Source organism: Schistocerca cancellata, chromosome 7 (assembly GCF_023864275.1).
Source record: "Schistocerca cancellata isolate TAMUIC-IGC-003103 chromosome 7, iqSchCanc2.1, whole genome shotgun sequence".
Classification (NCBI taxonomy): domain Eukaryota; kingdom Metazoa; phylum Arthropoda; class Insecta; order Orthoptera; family Acrididae; genus Schistocerca; species Schistocerca cancellata.
The window spans coordinates 103,879,002-103,897,879 of record NC_064632.1 but is presented as its reverse complement, the minus strand read 5'-3'; the positions used below and the strand labels follow the sequence as shown (position 1 = coordinate 103,897,879).

General features: G+C 47.1%; 1 protein-coding gene across 1 annotated transcript in view; it reads left to right on the top strand.

Annotated features, from left to right (window-relative positions):
• The window catches only part of LOC126092655 (phospholipase A1), a 358,751-nt gene that overhangs the window by 322,607 nt on the left and 17,266 nt on the right, over positions 1 to 18,878 (top strand). The window contains exon 5 of the mRNA XM_049908377.1: positions 11,246 to 11,414. Within this exon, the coding sequence (XP_049764334.1) occupies positions 11,246 to 11,414 (169 nt within the window). The remainder of the gene's footprint in view (positions 1 to 11,245; positions 11,415 to 18,878) is intronic.

Below are 18,878 nucleotides of genomic sequence, written 5' to 3'. Positions count from 1 at the left end.
CTTCCAAGATGCTTACAGACAACCGAGCACTCATAATAAAATACTCTGAAATCACTACGCGTAGAACTATTCACTGAAACAACACAGCTAACGCCCAAGAAACTTATCTTGCGCGAAACATTGTGGAATGTAGTAAATGCATGTGCGGCACAGGCACATTTTGCTGCTCACGTAAGACCACGTCTAACGCGCAAATGTGATCCAATATGGATAGGTCGGGCACATCCTGTACTTTGGCCTCCCAGGTCACCTTACCTCAGTATTCTGAAATTTTCTGTCTGTTCTCATCTTGAAACTGAAGGGCACAGTGCTCCCGTTGATACGGTTGAAGAATTGTACAATCTTTTCAATATCTCCGAGGTGACCCGAGGTGTTTGAAAGAATTCGTAACTCACTGCATAGGTAGGTAAAGCATTGCCTCCAAACGTAAGGACAACATGTGAAACACTTAACACGAAGAAATGTACAGCAGACAGTAACGCACTGAAGTAATATTGTATTTCTTGTTAAGGTATGGTTTTGGGTGAAATTTGAGAACAGTTGGATGAGGACTTCATCGAAAATTTTAAATTTCAAATACATTTGTACTAACTACGACAGTATTTGATACTTAAGTCATTGGCGGCTCGGAACAACATACAATTTTAAATTTCGAATACGTTTGTACTAACTACGACAGTATACGACACTTAAGTCATTTGCGGCTCGAAACAACATACTCGCGATTGTCTCGCAATAGGCGCTTTTCAGGATCAAAAAATGGTTCAAATGGCTCAGAGCACTATGCGTCTTAACTTCTGAGGTCATCAGTCGCCTAGAACTTAGAACTAATTAAACCTAAATAACCTAATGACATCACGCACATCCATGCCCGAGGCAGGATTCGAACCTGCGACCGTAGCGGTCACTCGGCTCGAGACTGTAGCGCCTAGAGCCGCACGGCCACTACGGCCGGCCTTTTCAGGATCCATGTTGGCTGGAACGTTATTGCCTCTACACTGAAGCGCCAAAGAAACTGGTATAGTCATGTGTATTCAGATGCAGAGATATGTAAACAGGCAGAATACGGCGCTGCAGTCTGAAACACCTGTATAAGACAACAAGAGTCTGCCGCAGTTGTTAGGTCGGTTACTGCTGCTACAATGCAGGTTATCAAGATTTAAGTGGGTTTGAACGTGGTGTTACAGTCGGCGCACGAGTGATGGGACACAAATATCAGAGGTAGCGATGAAGTGCGGATTCTCCCATACGACCATTTCGCGAGTGTACAGTGAATATCGGGAATCCGGTGAAACGTCCAATCTCCGACATCGCTGCGGCCGGGAAAGGATCCTGAAAGAACGGGACCAACAACGACTGAAGAGAATCGTTCAACGTGACAGAAGCGCAACCCTTCCGCAAATTGCTGCAGATAGCAATGCTGAGCCTTCAACAAGTGTCAATGTGCGAAACATTCAACGAAACATCATCGATATCGGCTTTCGGAGCCGAAGGCCCACTCGTGTACCCTTGATGACTGCACGACACAAAGCTTTAAGCCTCGCCTGGGCCCGTCAACACCGACATTGGACTGTTGATTATTGAAAACATGTTGCCTGGCCGGACGAGTCTCGTTTCAAACTGTGTGCAGACAACGTCATGAATCCATAGACCCTGCATGTTAACAGGGGACTCTTCAAGCTGATGGAGGCAGTGTAATGATGTGTGGCGTGTGCAGTTGGAGTGGTTGGGATCCCTGATACGTTTAGATACGACTCTTGACATGTGACACGTACGTAAGCATCCTGTGTGATCACCTGCATCCATTCATGCCCATTGTGCATTCCGACGGACTTGAGCAGTCCGTCCAGCAGGATAGTACACCACCCAAAATGTCCAGAATTGCTACAGAGAGGCTCCAGGAACACATTCACTGGCCACCAAACTCCCCAGACACGAACATTATTGAGCATATCTGGAATGCCATGCAAAGTGCTGTTCAGAAGAGATCTCTAACCCCTCGTACTCTTGCGGATTTATGGACAGCCCTACAAGATTCATGGTGTCAGTTCCCTCCAGCACTACTTCAGACATCAGTCGAGTCCACGCCACGGCTTGTTGCGGCACTTCTGCGTGCTCGCGGGGCCCTACACGGTATTAGGCAGGTGTACCAGTTTCTTTGGCTCTTCAGTGTAGTACTGTTGTAGATTTTCACCATTGTCAGCTTTCGTTACTAATTACGGTACTCCCTGTAAAAAAACTTAGCATATTGGTGCCTCTGGCGCCCCTCACAGCTTGGCGCCACAAGCCGGCCGGCCAGTGTGGCCGAGCGGTTCTTGGCGCTTCAGTCTGGAACCGCCCGACCGCTACGGTCGCAGGTTCGAATCCTGCCTCGGGCATGGATGTGTGTGATGTCCTTAAGGTTAGTTAGGTTTAAGTAGTTCTAAGTTCTAGGGGACTGATGACCTCAGATGTCAAGTCCCATAGTGCTCAGAGCCATTTTAGCCACAAGCCGCCACTTGCGTCGCTTTGGAATTAAAGGGACCCTGGATAGGTTGCAGGACGCATGCTGAGAGATAGTTTACACGTGATAAAAGGGGGGGGGGCAGTTATTGTACAGTGAGCCAAGGCTTAGTTACAGTTAGCAGATCCAAGTAGATGTACACTGTCTGATCAAAGTTATTTCGACATCTAGTAGTGGACACTGATGTGGGGTGTGTCCACCCTCGCCCTTATGACGGCTTGATCCTTGCTCTGGACACTTTCAATAAGGGGTCTGAACGTCTGCGGAGGACAAGGGCCGAAACCAGAGAACACAGTGATGTTGGACTCTTGGGTCTGGAGCTAAAGAGGAGGACACAGCGAGTACCACAGCCCGATTTCCCAGAAATTTTGGAAGAGGATCCAAAATAAGCGAACAGCTGTCCCAGTTTATCCGTAGACACTCGACCAGTCCTGACAAAACGACCGCCAAAGTTTTTGACATACTTTGGATGTCTTTTAGCACGCACTGAGCGCAGCGGAACTGGTGACACAATAGCTAGCATCGCGGCGTCTCACTTTTGCGTCCCGTCTTCGACACCCGATTATTGTTTTGGTTTAACCCATGCCCGTTGAACATTACTACACGAATGTTTCCTATCAATTTAGGATATACGAGTGCATCATATTAAATGTAAAATTACAACTGGGTTTCACAATAACTCTCATAAATTTATTATATGATATATTTGCGTATGGTATTTTCAGGGGGAACATTCTTTATAATTCTCATATTCTTATATTTCATTCTGATAACAATTCTTAATTCTAATACACTCCTGGAAATTGAAATAAGAACACCGTGAATTCATTGTCCCAGGAAGGGGAAACTTTATTGACACATTCCTGGGGTCAGATACATCACATGATCACACTGACAGAACCACAGGCACATAGACACAGGCAACAGAGCATGCACAATGTCGGCACTAGTACAGTGTATATTCACCTTTCGCAGCAATGCAGGCTACTATTCTCCCATGGAGACGATCGTAGAGATGCTGGATGTAGTCCTGTGGAACGGCTTGCCATGCCATTTCCACCTGGCGCCTCAGTTGGACCAGCGTTCGTGCTGGACGTGCAGACCGCGTGAGACGACGCTTCATCCAGTCCCAAACATGCTCAATGGGGGACAGATCCGGAGATCTTGCTGGCCAGGGTAGTTGACTTACACCTTCTAGAGCACGTTGGGTGGCACGGGATACATGCGGACGCGCATTGTCCTGTTGGAACAGCAAGTTCCCTTGCCGGTCTAGGAATGGTGGAACGATGGGTTCGATGACGGTTTGGATGTACCGTGCACTATTCAGTGTCCCCTCGACGATCACCAGTGGTGTACGGCCAGTGTAGGAGATCGCTCCCCACACCATGATGCCGGGTGTTGGCCCTGTGTGCCTCGGTCGTATGCAGTCCTGATTGTGGCGCTCACCTGCACGGCGCCAAACACGCATACGACCATCATTGGCACCAAGGCAGAAGCGACTCTCATCACTGAAGACGACATGTCTCCATTCGTCCCTCCATTCACGCCTGTCGCGACACCACTGGAGGCGGGCTGCACGATGTTGGGGCGTGAGCGGAAGACGGCCTAACGGTGTGCGGGACCGTAGCCCAGCTTCATGGAGACGGTTGCGAATGGTCCTCGCCGATACCCCAGGAGCAACAGTGTCCCTAATTTGCTGGGAAGTGGCGGTGCGGTCCTCTACGGCACTGCGTAGGATCCTACGGTCTTGGCGTGCATCCGTGCGTCGCTGCGGTCCGGTCCCAGGTCGACGGGCACGTGCACCTTCCGCCGACCACTGGCGACAACATCGATGTACTGTGGAGACCTCACGCCCCACGTGTTGAGCAATTCGTTGGTACCTCCACCCGGCCTCCCGCATGCCCACTATACGCCCTCGCTCAAAGTCCGTCAACTGCACATACGGTTCACGTCCACGCTGTCGCGGCATGCTACCAGTGTTAAAGACTGCGATGGAGCTCCGTATGCCACGGCAAACTGGCTGACACTGACGGCGGCGGTGCACAAATGCTGCGCAGCTAGCGCCATTCGACGGCCAACACCGCGGTTCCTGGTGTGTCCGCTGTGCCGTGCGTGTGATCATTGCTTGTACAGCCCTCTCGCAGTGTCCGGAGCAAGTATGGTGGGTCTGACACACCGGTGTCAATGTGTTCTTTTTTCCATTTCCAGGAGTGTATTTTATTCTTATGTTTATTCATCAGGAAGATTTAATGCATTCCCTTGGAAGATACCGATCGTAGAAACATTCGAAGCATAGAAATTCCGACACCACGTGAATATGAATGAAGATATAGTACAGGAATTTCATGGAAAACAATTTCAAATAATTTTTCCATCCATTTATTGTTTTTATTTTTTTTTATTCACTCGCCAAACTTACTATTAGTAGTCGGATAAGACATCTTTATTTCAATATACAGTGGAAAACATTCGTGTAGTAATCTTATACAGACATAGCCAGATAAATGAAAAAGAAAAATAATAATCGGGTTTCAACGGAGAAATTACACAGCCAACCGGTTGCAAATGATTATTTAATACATTGACCTAGGCTTAAACACTTCTACATTGAGTCTGATGTTCATTGCAAGGTATACGTACCTAAGAATGGAACGTTTTTAATTTTCGACTTGAGCATATCTGCTCGAAACTTTGACTGTTACCTTCTCGCAATGTAACTTTACGTTTGTTCAAATTTCATTCTGATGAAGACATCCTTAGAGATGTCGAAACCTAGGTCACTGTATAAAAAATCATTTACAACCGGTTGGCTACGTAATTTCTCCGGTGAAAGTTATACACTACTGGCCATTAAAATTGTTACAACACGAAGATGACGTGCCACAGACGCGAAATTTAACCGACAGGAAGAAGATGCTGTAATATGCAAATGATGAGCTTTTCAGAGCATCCACACAAGGCTGGCGCCGGTAGCGACACGTACAACGTGCTGACATGAGGAAAGTTTCCAAGCGATTTCTCATACACAAACAGCAGATGACCGGCGTTCCCTGGTGAAACGTTGTGAAGCCTCGTGTAAGGAGGAGAACTGCGTACCATCACGTTTCCGACTTTGATAAAGGTCGGATTGTAGCCTATCGCGATAGCGGTTTATCGTATCGCGACATTGCTGCTCGCTTTGGTCGAGATCCAATGACTGTTAGCAGAATATGGAATCGGTGGGTTCAGGACGGTAATACGGAACGCCGTACTGGATCCCAACGGCCTCGTATCACTAGCAGTCGAGACGACAGGCATCTTATCCGCATGGCTGTAACGGATCGTGCAGCCACGTCTCGATCCCTGAGTCAACAGATGGGGACGTTTGCAAGACAACAACCATCTGCTCGAACAGTTCGACGATATTTGCAGCAGCATGGACTATCAGCTCGGAGACCGTGGCTGCGGATACCCTTGGCGCTGCGTCACACACAGGAGCGCTTCCGATGGTGTACTCAACGACGAACCTGGGTGCTCGAATGACAAAACTTCATTTTTCGGATGAATCCAGGTTCTGTTTATAGCATCATGATGGTCGTATCCGTGTTTGGCTACGTCGCGGTGAACGCACATTGGAAGTGTGTATTCGTCATCGCCATACTGGCGTACCACCCGGCGTGATGGCATGGGGTGCCATTGATTACACGTCTCGATCACCTCTTGTTCGCATTAACGGCACTTTGAACAGTGAACGTTACATTTCAGATGTGCTACGACCCGTGGCTCTACCCTTCATTCGATCCCTGCGAGACCCTACATTTCAGCAGGATAATGGACGACCGCATGTTGCAGGTCCTGTACGGGCCTTTCTGGAAACAGAAAATGTTCGTTGCTGCACTGGCCAGCACATTCTCCAGATCTCTCAGCAATTGAAAAGGTCTGGTCAATGGTGGCTGAACAACTGGCTCGTCACAATACGCCAGTCACTACTCTAGATGAACTGTGGTATCGTGTTGAAGCTGCATGGGCAGCTGTACCTGTACAGCTCTGTTTGACTCAATGCCCAGGCGTATCAAGGCCGTTATTACGGTCAAATTGGTTCAAATGGCTCTGAGCTCTATGGGACTTAACATCTTAGGTCATCAGTCCCCTAGAACTTAGAACTACTTAAACCTAACTAACCTAAGGACATCACACACATCCATGCCCGAGGCAGGATTCGAACCTGCGACCGTAGCAGTCCCGCGGTTCCGGGCTGAAGCGCCTAGAACCACACGGCCACCGCGGCCGGCTATTACGGTCAGAGGTGGTTGTTCTGGGTACTGATTTCTCAGGATCTATGCACCCAAATTGCGTGAAAATGTAATCACATGTCGGTTCTAGTATAATATATTTGTCCAGTGAATACCCGTTTATCATGTGCGTTTCTTCTTGGTGTAGCAATTTTAATGGCCAGTAGTGTATACGGTCGCTGTGTGACAGCCATGTTCAAAACTGTAAAAAAGAAAAAAAAAAAAACAGGTTTCGAACACGGGGTGCAAAAGTGTGAAGCCGCAACGCTAGTCATTGCGTCACTGCTTAATTAGAACTATTTATTCGCTAAAAGACACACAAAGTACCTCGATGACGTTGACTATCATTTTCTCAGAAACGGTGAAGTATCTTCGGATATGCCGAGACTCGTGTTCGCTTATTTTGATCCCTCTACCGCAAAGCGAAGCTTCTGGGAAATAAGATTATGGAATTTGGCGTGTTCTCCTCGCAAGTCGACGTTCTACCTCATCCATGATGTTCAGGCTGGGACTCTGGGCAGGATGGTCCATTTCAGGAATGGTGTTGTTCAGAAACCATTCCTTCACAGATGCTGCGTTATGATAGAGTGCATTGTCATACTAATACGTCATCGTCTCCGAACTGTTCCTTCACTATACCCCATACAGAATACTGTAAAATGTGTTCATGTCCTTCCACATTTGACGTCTTCTTAAACGCAATAAAAGGACCACACCCTAATAACGAAAATACAACCTTACATATCGTAACACCACTCCTGGTATTCACCATGCAATACTCTAAAAAAGAAGACACAAGTGTGCGATAATTTATTCTCTTCTACTTGGTCCTGTAATGGCAGCTCATTAAAATACCACAACGTGGAAGCATGTAGCCCATATCGTGCGTGGAAGAACCGGATAACTCAGATTTTTTTTCTTTCATTATCCTCCCGTGTGTATGTTATGCATAGAATACTGATTTTCTTCCTAACCTCTTTTTGCGTAATACAGGGATGGAAAATTGCGAACCGCTACCATTTTGTTAATTGCCACTGGGTATAGCGTGACTCGTCACCTCACACACTAGTTCCAAGTCATCCAGTGTCCGGTAGCGTCCCGCTTTTCACCACCTCAAGCGTCGCCAAGCACTGACTACAGAAATGTGTGGCTTAAGAGAAGCTGCTGGACCACTGTACCCCATTATTTGTAACTCCCTGCGCATAGTCAGTGTGCTACCTGGATTGCTGATAGCACTTTGGAACTCACTGGTGATTTTTTTCCAATGTTTTAAAGTGATTTTTTATAACTACCCTTTGTCATGCTTGATATCCCTGTCCGTCACTACATGATATCTGCCTGGTGTCGGTTTAGCTATGGTTGTTCCTCCGCTTTGGCACTCCACAATCACATCACCAACAGCCGACTTGAGCAGTTTTAGAAGGGTTGAAATGTCCCTGATGGATTGTTTTACTCGGGTGACATCCAATGACTAGCCTACGTTCGAAGTCACTGACCCTTTCTGCTGTCACTCCTCCTCTACTGACAACTCAACACTTCCCGCCTGCTTTTACACTGGCGGGTCCGCCTCTCGTGACATCTAGTGGTCAATTCCACGTTATATAGGAGTGTCTGGATACTCTTGATCATATAGTATACGAGAGTGATTTGAAGTTTTCAGAACAGAGAAAAGTATATACATCACTGAAACTTTTTTTATTTTTCACTGTAGTCTCCTTGTAGATTAATGCACTTGGTCCAACAATGTTCCAGTGCCTTGATCCCATCTCGAAAATGAGTTTCCTCCAGGTCTGCAGAATAGTTGTCAACTCCGGCTACCAATTCTTCGCTTGAAGTAAATCTTCGTCCATCAAGAAAAATTTTCATTTTTGGAAGAGGGGGAAGTCTGACGGAGCCATATCAGGTGAATAAGGCGAGTGCGGCGACAATTTATACCTTAGTTCGTGTAATTCTGCCATGGCGACGGGACATGTGTGCGGGCACGCATTGTCTTGATGGGAGATGACTTTCTTCCTTGCTAAACCTGGCCTTTTTTCGCGTATCTTTTGTTGGAATTTGTCCAGGAGTTTAGGATAGTATTCTCCAGTATTGTTTGCCCAGTGCGGAGATAATCTACAAGCAGAATCCCCTTCACATCCCAGAACACTGATGCCATGACCTTTCCCGCCGAAGGAATTGTCTTTGTTTTCTTTGGTAGAGAAGAACCAGCATGTTTCCTCTGCTTTGACTGTTATTTATCTCTGAGTTATAATAGTGCACCCGAGTTTCATCTATGGTCACAAACCAGCGCAAAAAATCTTGTTCGTTTCTCCTACAACGGGCCAAACATTGTTCCAATATGTCCATTCCCATGCGTTTTTGATCCAGCGTCAAGAGTCGCGGCGCCCATCTTGCAGATAATTTTTTCATTTCTAATTCTTCCGTCAAAATGTGATGTACCCTTCCAGATGACATTTGGCAAGCGTGAACAACTTCACGCACTTTCAATCGGTGATCCTTCGTGACCATTTTGTGCACTTTTGCAATGATTTCTGGAGTTGTGACACATCTTGGCCGACCACTGCGCTGATCATCATCTAAGCTCTCCCGACCAAATTTAATTTCATTTGCCCACTTGGCAACAGTTGAATATGAAGGGGCGGAGTCCCCCAGTGTGTCCTTTGCTTTCATACCTTTCTTTACGAAGTGCTTAATTACTGCTCAAATCCCGATTTTTTCCATCTTCGTTAATCACTACGCGGGAACAACAGAGCCACGTTACCGCAATAGCTCTCTTCCAAGAGCATTGACGTGGCACGTGTTTATAGGCAACATTCCAATGATTATCACATGAACAATTCGTTGCGCTAGCGCTGTCCTCTCGTGGAGATTCCGAGAACTTTTCAACCACCCTCGTAGAATAGCGTGAGAGAGTCTTGAAGCAACTCTCTCTCTCTCTCTCTCTCTCTCTCTCTCTCTCTTTCTCTCTTCTCAGCGATCACAGACCCTGTAGACCATGCGCTGCATCAACGATCTGCTTCCACCACCCTCTATCTCTCGCAGCCTCTTTCCACCCTGCAGAAATTCCTAATGCTGTGATGTCCTTCTCTATGTCGTCTTTCCACCTTGTACGGAGTCGGCCCAATGGTCTTGTTGCCTGGAGAGTTCCCTCAAATGCTTTCCTGGTGATTCTGTTGTTTTCCATTCTGGCCACATGTCCAGCCCATTGCAGTCTCCTACTTTGTAATTTCTGGATGATAGTGGGTTGCTTCGTTAACTGATAAATTTAATTGTTCTTTCGAGTTATCCATACGCCATTCTTCAACACAGGTCCCCAGATGTTTCTTATTACTTTTCTTTCAAAAACATTCAATTTTTCTCTTTCATTCTTTGTAAGCGTCCAGCTTCCTGAACCGTACAGTACTATGGGGCAGATAATAGTGTTGTATATCTTCATCTTTGTGGTGATTGGCAAAGCTTTACTTTTGAGTGGGTTGATTAGTGAGTACAGACATCTTGACCCAGAGGCTATTCTTTCATTTATATCCATTGTTATGATATTTTTGCTGTTGAAACGTGATCCAAGGTACTTAAACTGGAGATCTTTCCTGAATGTAGAATTTTGGTCAATTTCAAAGTAAGGATTTGGGTTTATGACTCGAGCTATTTCCATATATTCGGTTTTCTCTTGGTTAATCAAAAGCCTGATTTTGCTGGCATTGTGCCTGAGAGATCTGTGCATGTCTTTCAGTTCTTCATCAGTTTCACTCAACAACACTATATCATCTGCATAAGCCAAGAGTTTTACTTCACTGTGTTCGAATCGGAGACCATTGTATAGATGTAAATTACTCTCCCGGCCCACTTTCTCTAATGCAAGGTTGAAGAGGACACATGAAAGAGCGTCTTCCTGTCGTAAGGCTGTTTTAATTGGAAAGGTGGGGGATATGGATCCTCTGAACTTCACTGCTGCCTGGGAGCCATCCATGCACAATTGTATCATCCTAATGATTTTACTGGGTATACTAAACTCTCGTAAGGTGTTGTAGAGGCTACTTCTGTGGATGCTGCCGTAGGCTCGCTGGAAGTCAATGAAGAGACAGTGGATGTTTTTGTTAAATTCCCAGTATTTCTCAAAGATCTGTCGTATAGTAAACGAACTATCAATATTGTGGAGCGGTTTGTTCGAAATCCAGCCTGGTAATCTTGAATAATGTTTTCCGAGTAAGGTTTAAGTTTTTCCAGAATAGTCATTGACATGATTTTGTATGTTATGTTCAGCAAACTGATTCCTCTGTAATTTCCAAATTCCATTCTGTTTCCTTTCTTGTGTATGGGACAAATTATTGCAGTTTTCCAATCTTCAGGCAGCGTTTCAGTTTTCCAGATCATTGTGATAAGGTTATAAATTTCTTTGTGTAGTTTGCTTGAAGCAACTACAGAAACATGTGCATGTCTGTGGCACTCACTTGCGCGGCGCGTGTGTCGGCAGGGCGGGCGCGCTGCAGCCACTTCCAGAGCGCGTGCTACTTCGCAGAGGCGGTGGCCGCCAGGAAGCCAATCCTCGGCTACCCCTGCTCAGCCTCCTGCCCAAAGCGCGGTCGCGCCCTCGGTCTGCTGCCGGGACCACCCGTCTCCATGGGCGCCGACACTCCTGACGGGTATGTAAACCCAGACAACAGGTATTTCTTATTCGGCCATTTCGTATTATTACACTGACAGGAATGGATGACTAAACACCAGTGTGAAATTTATCAAATTTGGTGCAGATGTTCGTCACGTTGCGAGCGCTAGATGATCAAACGCTCATTCCATTTGGAACTAATGTGCATCGCCAACATCAGGTTGATCTGTGACACCCACTTGCTCGAATACAGTCGCGTATTGTTTGTGGAATGGAACCAAAGCACCTCAGAATGTCATCTGGAGGAATTTCTTGCCGTACCTGAAACACATGAAGATTTCTTACTGGAGGCTGATATGAAATCATACATGTTCCCATTGCATCGCAGACAAGCTTTATGGGTGACAACCCAGCAAACCGGACAGACCACTGAAGGATCCCTACGTTTTTCAAGACATCTGTGGTGTGCACTGCAGTGGCGCTGGAATATGCCACTTGCTACCCTGTGTGAATACCCTTTACTTATTGGTACATTTATTATATTAATCGCATTTCACATAGTTTTTGGCTGCAACTGAATGAGTGAAAGGGGTGGCGCTTGCATCAGATACTTAGGTTGCTACTGAACTTTACCGTGTGGGTAAACCGACCTATGCACTGCATCATCAGCAGTAGGGATCCATACTTAACGACGGCGCTAGAATGATAAAAGTTACTAAAATTTTAGCAGTGTTTATTTGTCCTAGAAACAAGTAGGTGGTCCCTAGTCATTCTTACACGGTCCCACATCACTCATTCTGTCTAGCCACAGCTGAAAGATTTAATTATTTCTCTTCATCCTCGACGAGTTTCATGACTTTTTCCGTTACCCACTTATGCCGGCGGTCATCCTTATTCTATTTAAATTCCTATGAGGCATCAACGGCTACCGCTAGTGTATTACTTCACGATCATATTTTACTGCTTATAACTTTCGACGCTTCATTTATAAATTCACAAAAATATGCATATTCTCTATCCTCGTAATTTCAAGTGAACTAATATTTCCTCAAATATATTAATTCCTTTCACGTCTAGACCGCGTCCTGACCGTCGCCTTTGGCCACTCCCAACCCATTAAACTGCATATCTATACTCTGTTCATCATAAGAATAAACCTGATGTAAACATTACGGCAGGTATTCTGCATTTGCTTGAATCTTTGAATTTTTAATGAGAATGAAATAGTATTCGGCAAAACTCTGTGGCTATCACGGAAGATTAGTTGAGAGATATCACACTTAATATTCAATACACATTTATTGGTCACTCGTACATATAACAAAGAATGGCTGTTACACAACTGCGTACCGAAAGTTCACACAAGAACAACTAGTCCAAAGAAGGAAGGTGCCAAAGATTGCGCACTCTGCGCCAGAGACGCCACAGAGACCGCCCCCCCCCCCCCCCTCCGATATTGCAGAGCACGGCAGAGAGAAGGCTCAAGAGATGAAGTCGTAATCTTGGTGCCAATGTGGCGGGAAGTGGGGTCAGCAGTGTGCGTGGTGCTGCAGTGTGGTGGTTCCAACGGCTGCACATGAGAGTTGGCGGCATGTGGAGACAAATCTGTCGAAGGCAAGACCACTGCATCTGGAGGAAGGTCGTCGTTGAGGAACCATACCAGTTTAAGTCTATTAACTGAGACTGTCTGTGGCCGTCCATGGAGGTGGATGACGAATGTGTTGGTACCGCAAGTAGAACATGGTGAGGGCCCAAATAGGGCGGTTGAAAGGCTGCCCGCACAGCATCGTCCTGCAGCATAACAAAGTCGCACATAGCTATGTGCTTGTGGACGAACATGGGGGGGAGGGGGCGGGTGTGGAGGTGGGGCAGGGCGGTGCAGAGGTGTGCGACATGCATGAGGACATGCTCGATCAGGGTGGAGAGATTGTCGGATGCAGCAGAATGTGAATCCTTGACGAACTCGGCGGGGAGAAGGAGAGGCTTGCCATACAGAACCTTGGCGAGCAAGGCATGGACGTGCTGGAAACTCCCCTTTGGGATGTCAAACTTGCCCAGAGGAGGTTGGGCATGACTGCCGACCTGGCTGTGCTGGCACAGAACACACACCCATCTCCAAGTGCGACAGTCATGATTCACACCAGGACAGACAAAGCGCTCTGTAACCAGCCGCATTGTGGCCCATGTCCCAGGTGAGTTAAGCCATGCAAGGCGGTAAAGACCTTATGATGAAGGGCGGCAGGGAGCAGTGGGCGAAGTGTGCCCATCGAGATGTCACAAAGGACAGTGATTGCCAAACCACATAGTGTATGGGGCTGGACAGAGAGCAGTGAACCATTGTCTGATCTTAGTTTTCGTGTATCATCGTCGTCGGCTTGTAGTTGGGCAAACTCTTCCAGGTCCAGCAGTGCAATTAGCACACAGCTGTGGGAAAGGTAGTCTGCCACAACGTTCTCCATGCCGTGGATATAGCATGTGTTGGAAGAGTGCTGACAGATGTAGTCCATATGGTGGAAACGCCTGGGCTGAAGGTCTTTAGCAGGATTACGGATAGCGTCCATGAGTGTCTTGTGATCAGTATAGATGGTGAAGGGTCGCCCGTCGAGGTCACTATGAAAATGTTTAATCACCTCATACACTGCGAGTAACTCACGGTCAAATGCCGACCACTTGCACTGGCTCTTAGTCATTTTCTTGGAAAAGAAGTGTAGGGGCTGGGTGGAGCCAGTGGTGTGTTGCTGTAAAACAGCGCCCACAGCTGAGTCACTGACATCAGTCATGATCGAGACACAGGGTCAGGGTGGGCGAGTGTGACGGCTTTGACTAGGGCAGTTTTAAGGTCACTAAGAGTGTCGAGCATAGGTTGGGTCCTGTCCAACTTCTGTTTTCCAGTGGTGTTCTTGCCAGAGAGAGTGTCAGTGAGGGCCATTTGGATGGAGGCAGCTTGGGGAATATGGCGGTGGTAAAAGTTTGTCATACCCAGAAAACGATGGAGCTGAGCATAATCCTTGGGGAGAGGAAGTTTAAATATGATTTCGACACGAGAATTCGTCAGTCGGAGGCCGTTGGCTGAGACGGAATGGCTGAGGAAGGTAACGGATGTGGAACATAGAGGCCAAAAGGAGTGAAGATGGCCGTCTTTGGAATATCCGGTGGATGCATAGGAATCTGGTGATACACTTTGGAACAACCAAATATGGAGAAAAAGATAGAACCATGAAGCAGGTGCATGGAATCTTTGATGTGTGGTATGGGGTATTTAGCGATAATGGTGCCCGCATTAAGGTACTTGTAGTCCCCGCACATACAGAAGGAGCCATCCTTTTTTGGGAACAAGGTGAATAGGGTAAAACCAGTTGCTATCGGAGGGGCAGAGGATGCCCAAAGCCAACAGATCCTGAATGATCTCCTTAGCGTGCAGACGTTTGGAAGTGTTAATATGCCTGGCCTTATAACGAACAGGTGGGTTGATGGTGGTGTGAATCTTATGGCAAGTGTCATTACTGATGGCTGATAATTGCTTAGGGAAGTCAGTATGAGGGGCCAAGAGGTATCCACAAGCAACTTCGGTTCACTGATCTTGATGAACTCAGGCAATGTAGGCAGGGTGTTGGCTGTAGTCGGTGACAGAAGGCACGATGCAGGAGTGAAGTGGTGCGAAGAATCTGGAGAGGTGCATGCAGATGTGTCATGGAGATTCGACCACAACAATGTGAAAAAACCAGCTCGACACTGGAGCAGGTGGCGAGAAGACGCTGTAGAGGTGTGTGGTAGGCTGCGTCACTGCAGAGCTGCAGATAGGTGATGTATGCTACACCGTAGGCAACGTATGGTACACCGTGCATGTGACAATTCAGTGGAGACAGAGGCGATGCCGGCGCATAAGTCATCATTCTGGGTGCAGAGTTCGTCGACCTGGGAGCACATGTATGACAGGTCAAAGGGCTGTGTGGTTGCGCGCTCGACCAGGGAAGTACACATGGAAAGGGTAGCCAAGGAGGTGGATATCAAAGTGGTGCTGAACTCGGTTGTGCATGCAAGTGTAGAGCCAGACACGTGGCGGAGTGCGGTGGCCTGCATGTCTGGTGAAAGTATGTAATGGTGCAGAAAACCCAACCTGATCACAGGTTCATCCACATCGGTAGTGTGGAAGGCCCAAGGAAAGGTGTGAACTGGTGAGAGCTGAAGCAACATCTTGATGGAGCCATGGACCACACTGGGAGAATGGTTGGCGTCGATCAAGATGAGGGTACAGGGGGATAGCATGTCGACGGTGTGCTAGGCCGGGATGATGCTAATGTCACCCCAGTGTCGACTAGAAAGAGGATGCCAATCGAAATATCTGTGGCACAGAGGTGTCTCATCACTGAAGCGGGTGGTGCAGCGTCAGAAGATAGGAGCCTTGAAGCTACGTGCTGGGACGTGGTGCCTAAATGTGCCCATGAGTCTCATTTGGGTAGGCGCAGGGAGTGCGGCAGTTGTGGGCAGCACCTCGTAAGTAGAGTGGAACCAGCACAGTGGGCAGGCCTTTTCGCAGGCTGGTGCGGTGCGGGCGGGGGTTGCGGCTGACTGCGGCAGGGCTGGTAGTCGATCAGGCCACTGCTCAGGCGAAGTCGGCAGCTGTCGGGACCAGCCTCTGCTGACAGGGAGCAGAACCAGAGGCGCAGGTGTGCCAACTGAAGATGGTGGAGATGTCGTTTGTGACAGGCAGTGTCGGTGATGAATGATGGCATAAGCCTGATCCACCATGTGTAACCAAACCTTGAGTGGGTCAGCGACATGAGACAGTAGATGAAGCTGCAGATCTGAAGGTGTTTTGACCATCCACAATGTCCAAAGGGCGGCGTCAGGCAATCCTTGGTCATCGATTAATGCTCGTAGGTTCCACCAAAGTTGCGAATGGGTGTGGTCATCAAGATGCTCCTCGTGAATAATGTGTTGCATAGCCTCTGCCGAAGAGCAGGAAAGGTGCTTGATAAGCAATGATTTGGCCGTCGAATATTTGTGCAAGGTGGGTGGCGAGAGGAGCAAGTTGCTGATGAGGTGTGTATATGTGTGGAGATGACTCACCAGACAGACAAAATGAGCGCCATCACCAGAAATGCCGTGGATGTTCGTGAGGTGGTCCACTATGGCGAACCAAGTTTGTGAGTTGTGTTTTTGCAGTGCAGATAGCTTAGGAAGCCTGCCTGGTAACACATGTTGAGGCAGCACTGGCAGATGGAGATCGGTGTGGGCAGAGCACGAGGCCTCCGACACCAGAAGTGCAGTAGCAGTGAATGGTGCATTGCCCGAGGTGTGGGTGGGGTGGTGGCCACATGCAGCACAGAATACGGATTGGGCAGGGGTATAAGGTGGCAAGGTGCGTCCAATCGGCAAGTCTGATGAGGAACGTAGCACGGGTGTAACGGCCAGTGCCATTGCAACAGCGGGCAGAGGGGCGGTCAGGTGGAGCCATGGGGTGGCAGACCTGGTAACCGGCAGGAGAGGAACGGCCAACATCATTACGAAAGCGAGCATAAGGTAGTCGTGGTGCAACCATGGTGTGACATTAAAACCGACGTGGTCGAGGCGACCAGCATCGCTGAAAAGGCGTCCGTGGGCGGTGTTTCTGTAACACTATGAAAATGAGAATGTGCTACCCTGTGCATAGAAATGTTCGGTTCACAGTCATGGTACTTTGCTAGCCCGTCAAGCCATCCCAAAGGTAACGATGTACATAAAGGATAAACCACAATGTCTTTAACTGGAAGGACCTCTATGTTGTGGTTAGGTGATGTTCACTGTCCATGTACCGGCTGTTGTGCTGCCATGCTAGGTGGCGGTCATGTTGAACCAGGTAAGGTTAGATGGCTGCTGGCGCGGATGGGCGTAAATAAATGTTCACTTTTATCCAAGTTCGAAGCAGGTACACTTGTCCACTCATGATCGCAAGCGGCCGAGTTGATGGGACTCGTTACACTTGCACCAAAAGACGCTAGTAGATCCATTTTGGCGGAAACAATGCTGTCTGGCAGATGATGTGGGTGAATGACGAAAAAAAAGCACAAATAACGCTGGATGAGGCGACAACAGTATCGGGGCCATCACTGTGGTTATCACGGAAGATTAGATAAGAGATAATATTGAAAACAAATTGGTCACTCATACATATAACAAAGAATGGCTGTTACACATCTGCGCACCGAAAGTTCACACAAGAGGAACTAGTCCAAAGAAGGAAGGTGCCAAAGATAGGGCACTATGTGCCAGAGACGTCACAACTCCACCACTACCACATGGTTCTTAGGTGACCAGACGGGAAGCATAAAATGCTCTCGTTCCCACCTAACATAGTATTCTAATTACAAACAAGAATGATGAAAATTCTTAAATTGCACACAGGGCAATTTTTCTGAGTGAGCTATGTGTGATGCAAAAGCATACTGCAGGAATTTCACCGTATTGTTGAATACTGAAGCCACTGAAGGTATTAATTACAGTTAGTTATCTGGTAATCTCTTACCTCCTTCCTTATCCGAGTCCGAGAAATACATTTCAGATCTGGAACTTTCATCTGCTACATTGATAACGAGTCGATAAACAACAGAATCCACAAAGCCACCCAGGCGCCGCATTTTCTCCTCTTGTTTTATGACGTGTCATTCTATATCCCGCCAACTTTCGGCAGTGACACAAAAAAGCTCCGTGCGTTAGATCCAGTTGTCACTTCTCAGGTCAAATCCCTTAACTTGGCTCCAGATCAGTTCTGTTGGGTTCTCATTGCAATGGTATGCTGAGAAAATGATTGTTTTTCCACGTTTCTACGACACATCTGTGGTATAAAACAATGGACATAGACCAAATGAAGCTTATTTAGTTTTCATTTTTGCCTTAAAAAATTAAATTGGTATGTTTTCTTAATTTAAGCAACCTTTGTTGACAGTCTTTCGTAAAATATCGATAATTGAGAATTTATATTTGAAATGAAAACAGGAATTTCGTTTGCAATATGTAATTAAAAACAAGAAGCTGTACATTATTCATAAAAAAATGATGATGAATTTTACAATTACGAGATGTAGGTAATTCAAACTGAACGAGGAAAAAAAATGGATTGAGGCGATATTTGAACCAGTAAACCATGAGCTGCAGTGAGTAATCGAACTATTACAGTACCGATTCCGCTGCACTTGCAGGTTTGCTACAACTGTATGAAGTGTAGTCCCTCGGGAAACTTCGAAACTGGTTCAAATGGCTCTGAGCACTATGGGACTCAACTGCTGAGGTCATTAGTCCCCTAGAACTTAGAAATAGTTAAACCTAACTAACCTAAGGACATCACAAACATCCATGCCCGAGGCAGGATTCGAACCTGCGACCGTAGCGGTCTTGCGGTTCCAGACTGCAGCGCCTTTAACCGCACGGCCACTTCGGCCGGCTAAACTTCGAAACTGATTATCTCTGTAAACGTATGACAAACATTAAGAACGACCTATTTCTCAGCACTTTGTAACCGTGT